At 49.2% G+C, this 1,838-nt stretch overlaps 1 protein-coding gene across 1 annotated transcript; it reads right to left on the reverse strand.

Annotated features, from left to right (window-relative positions):
* Nucleotides 1-10: 10 nt before the first annotated feature.
* Nucleotides 11-1,352, reverse strand: PPTG_19562 (hypothetical protein; the record flags this gene model as incomplete). The annotated part of the gene is made up of 2 exons (XM_008918012.1): nucleotides 81-1,352; nucleotides 11-21 (listed from the first exon to the last, which is right to left on the reverse strand). Exons 1-2 carry the CDS (start codon nucleotides 1,273-1,275, stop codon nucleotides 11-13), a joined length of 1,206 nt encoding a protein of 401 aa, XP_008916260.1. The 5' UTR covers nucleotides 1,276-1,352.
* Nucleotides 1,353-1,838: the final 486 nt, after the last annotated feature.

Below are 1,838 nucleotides of genomic sequence, written 5' to 3' on the forward strand. Positions count from 1 at the left end.
TTCAGTGCTCTTAGCAGTATCCTTGTCAGTCTGAACCAGTAACAACTTCTGGAATGTCTTATCCCACCCCGTATACATACGCCGCAGTACAGCGAGTAACTGCGGGGAGCTGGTATATGACACGGTACTCACACGTCGTCGATTCCTTTCAAAGTCATGACCCGGAATTGGTACTTTACCGTATGTGATAGTACCCGGTTCCGTCATTTTCTTACCAGGATGAAGATCTAAACCTTGAAACCGTGCTTGTAAGGCTGGATCACTGCGTAGTTTGGCCAGTAACGCCGCCTTCTTCATACTCCGCATGTATTCTTGAATAGCAGTGTCGGTGAGTTGACGTAATAGAGATGCAGCAGGTTGCGAGTCTAGTAAGGCAACACGCTCAGGTAGACCGGCCACAACTCGACCATGCACCCGTTCCAGTGTGGGGCGTCCCATTGCTCTTAATTGTGACGCATCTTGTTTGGCTAAAAAGTCGTCAAATCTCAGTATGGCCTTAAGTTGTTCCCTTCTCTCTCTCGCCGCAGCAACACGTTTCTCAAATATTATGGGAGACTCACTTTCGAAACGCAAATTGATCCTTTTCACATATTTTTGTCTGTCGGATCCTTGGAATTGGACCAAATATTGCGCTCGACTTTCGTCATAGCCCAATACTGCACAACTTCTCCATCTCCATTCACCCTGGAAGAAATACGGCGATGCACCGACACGTTCTCGTTCGAGCCATTCTTGTGGTGTATGAGCTTCGAACTCGTCGCTGTCAAAAATGTGCAATGGAAATTGGGATTGGTCCAGTTGCAAAATGTCCTCTTCGGTCTTATTTGTCTCTTCGACGTTGGTACTCAAATTTTGGGACGGACTATCGTCCAAAATTTGGTTACGTATTCTGCCCGGAAAAGGTCGCACTGGAGCTGGTGCAGTGAGCTGATGCTGCTGAGCTCGTCTCTCCTGTTCACGAAGCAATTCTTCAGCGGATTTCCAGCGATGTGGACGGTTGTTATGGTCCACACGTGAGAGGTCAATTTTTGGTTTTTGTTGCTTGTTTGAAGACGCTTTTAAAGCTCCAGAGGCCGCTGCAGCATTGCGACTAGCTCGAGTTGCTGCGGCCAATCGGGTCTGCTGCAGACGTCGCTCCTTTTCCTTGCGGTGCTGCTTATGCAACCTGAAGCGTGCCAGAAGCTGCTGCTCTGGGGTCAAAGAGTTTGAGCAATTGGACGGCTGCTCCTCGTCTTCCTCCATGTTTGTCAACACATCCGGATGCGACTCGGCCATGCTCAAGATGGTTGTGAGGTTCCAAAGTGCATAACAGTCAAGCGTCGCGTGGGTAGGCGCCCCTCCGTCTCAGTAACCGTTGCAGCACTTTGTATTATTGGTGGCAGCGTTGTTCCAGTAGTATATCATCATCGCCATGGTCGTCCTTACTAGGTCTAGTAACAACAGCCGATCTTGATCCACGACGGTTGTTGAGCTGCTTCATTATTGCCGTTCATGGGCGGCGCGAATGGAGTCGTTGGTGATCAAGACATGTGTAGCCAGCGAAAACGTGAAAATTCCGAGCTTCTTGACAAGCGAGCCCAACCGATCCAAGTGATGTGTTACAGTGTCAATTTCCTAAGGACCTGGAAATTGTCCTTCCAGCCGCACATAGTCCTTCACCTGGAATGCTAGCACCGTTCTCCTGTTCCCCAGCGTTCGTAACATCCTTTGCAATCTTGAATTCCTCACAGTTCAAAAGGTGGAGGCGTTTTGCAGCGCTTGTCCTTGGTTCCGTCAAGTATCGTCGCCATACATGCACAGCAGGTCTCGGTAGCATTTCAAGTTTCGAGCACTGGATT

The sequence above is a fragment of the Phytophthora parasitica genome, assembly GCF_000247585.1.
Source record: "Phytophthora parasitica INRA-310 unplaced genomic scaffold supercont2.131, whole genome shotgun sequence".
Classification (NCBI taxonomy): domain Eukaryota; phylum Oomycota; class Peronosporomycetes; order Peronosporales; family Peronosporaceae; genus Phytophthora; species Phytophthora nicotianae.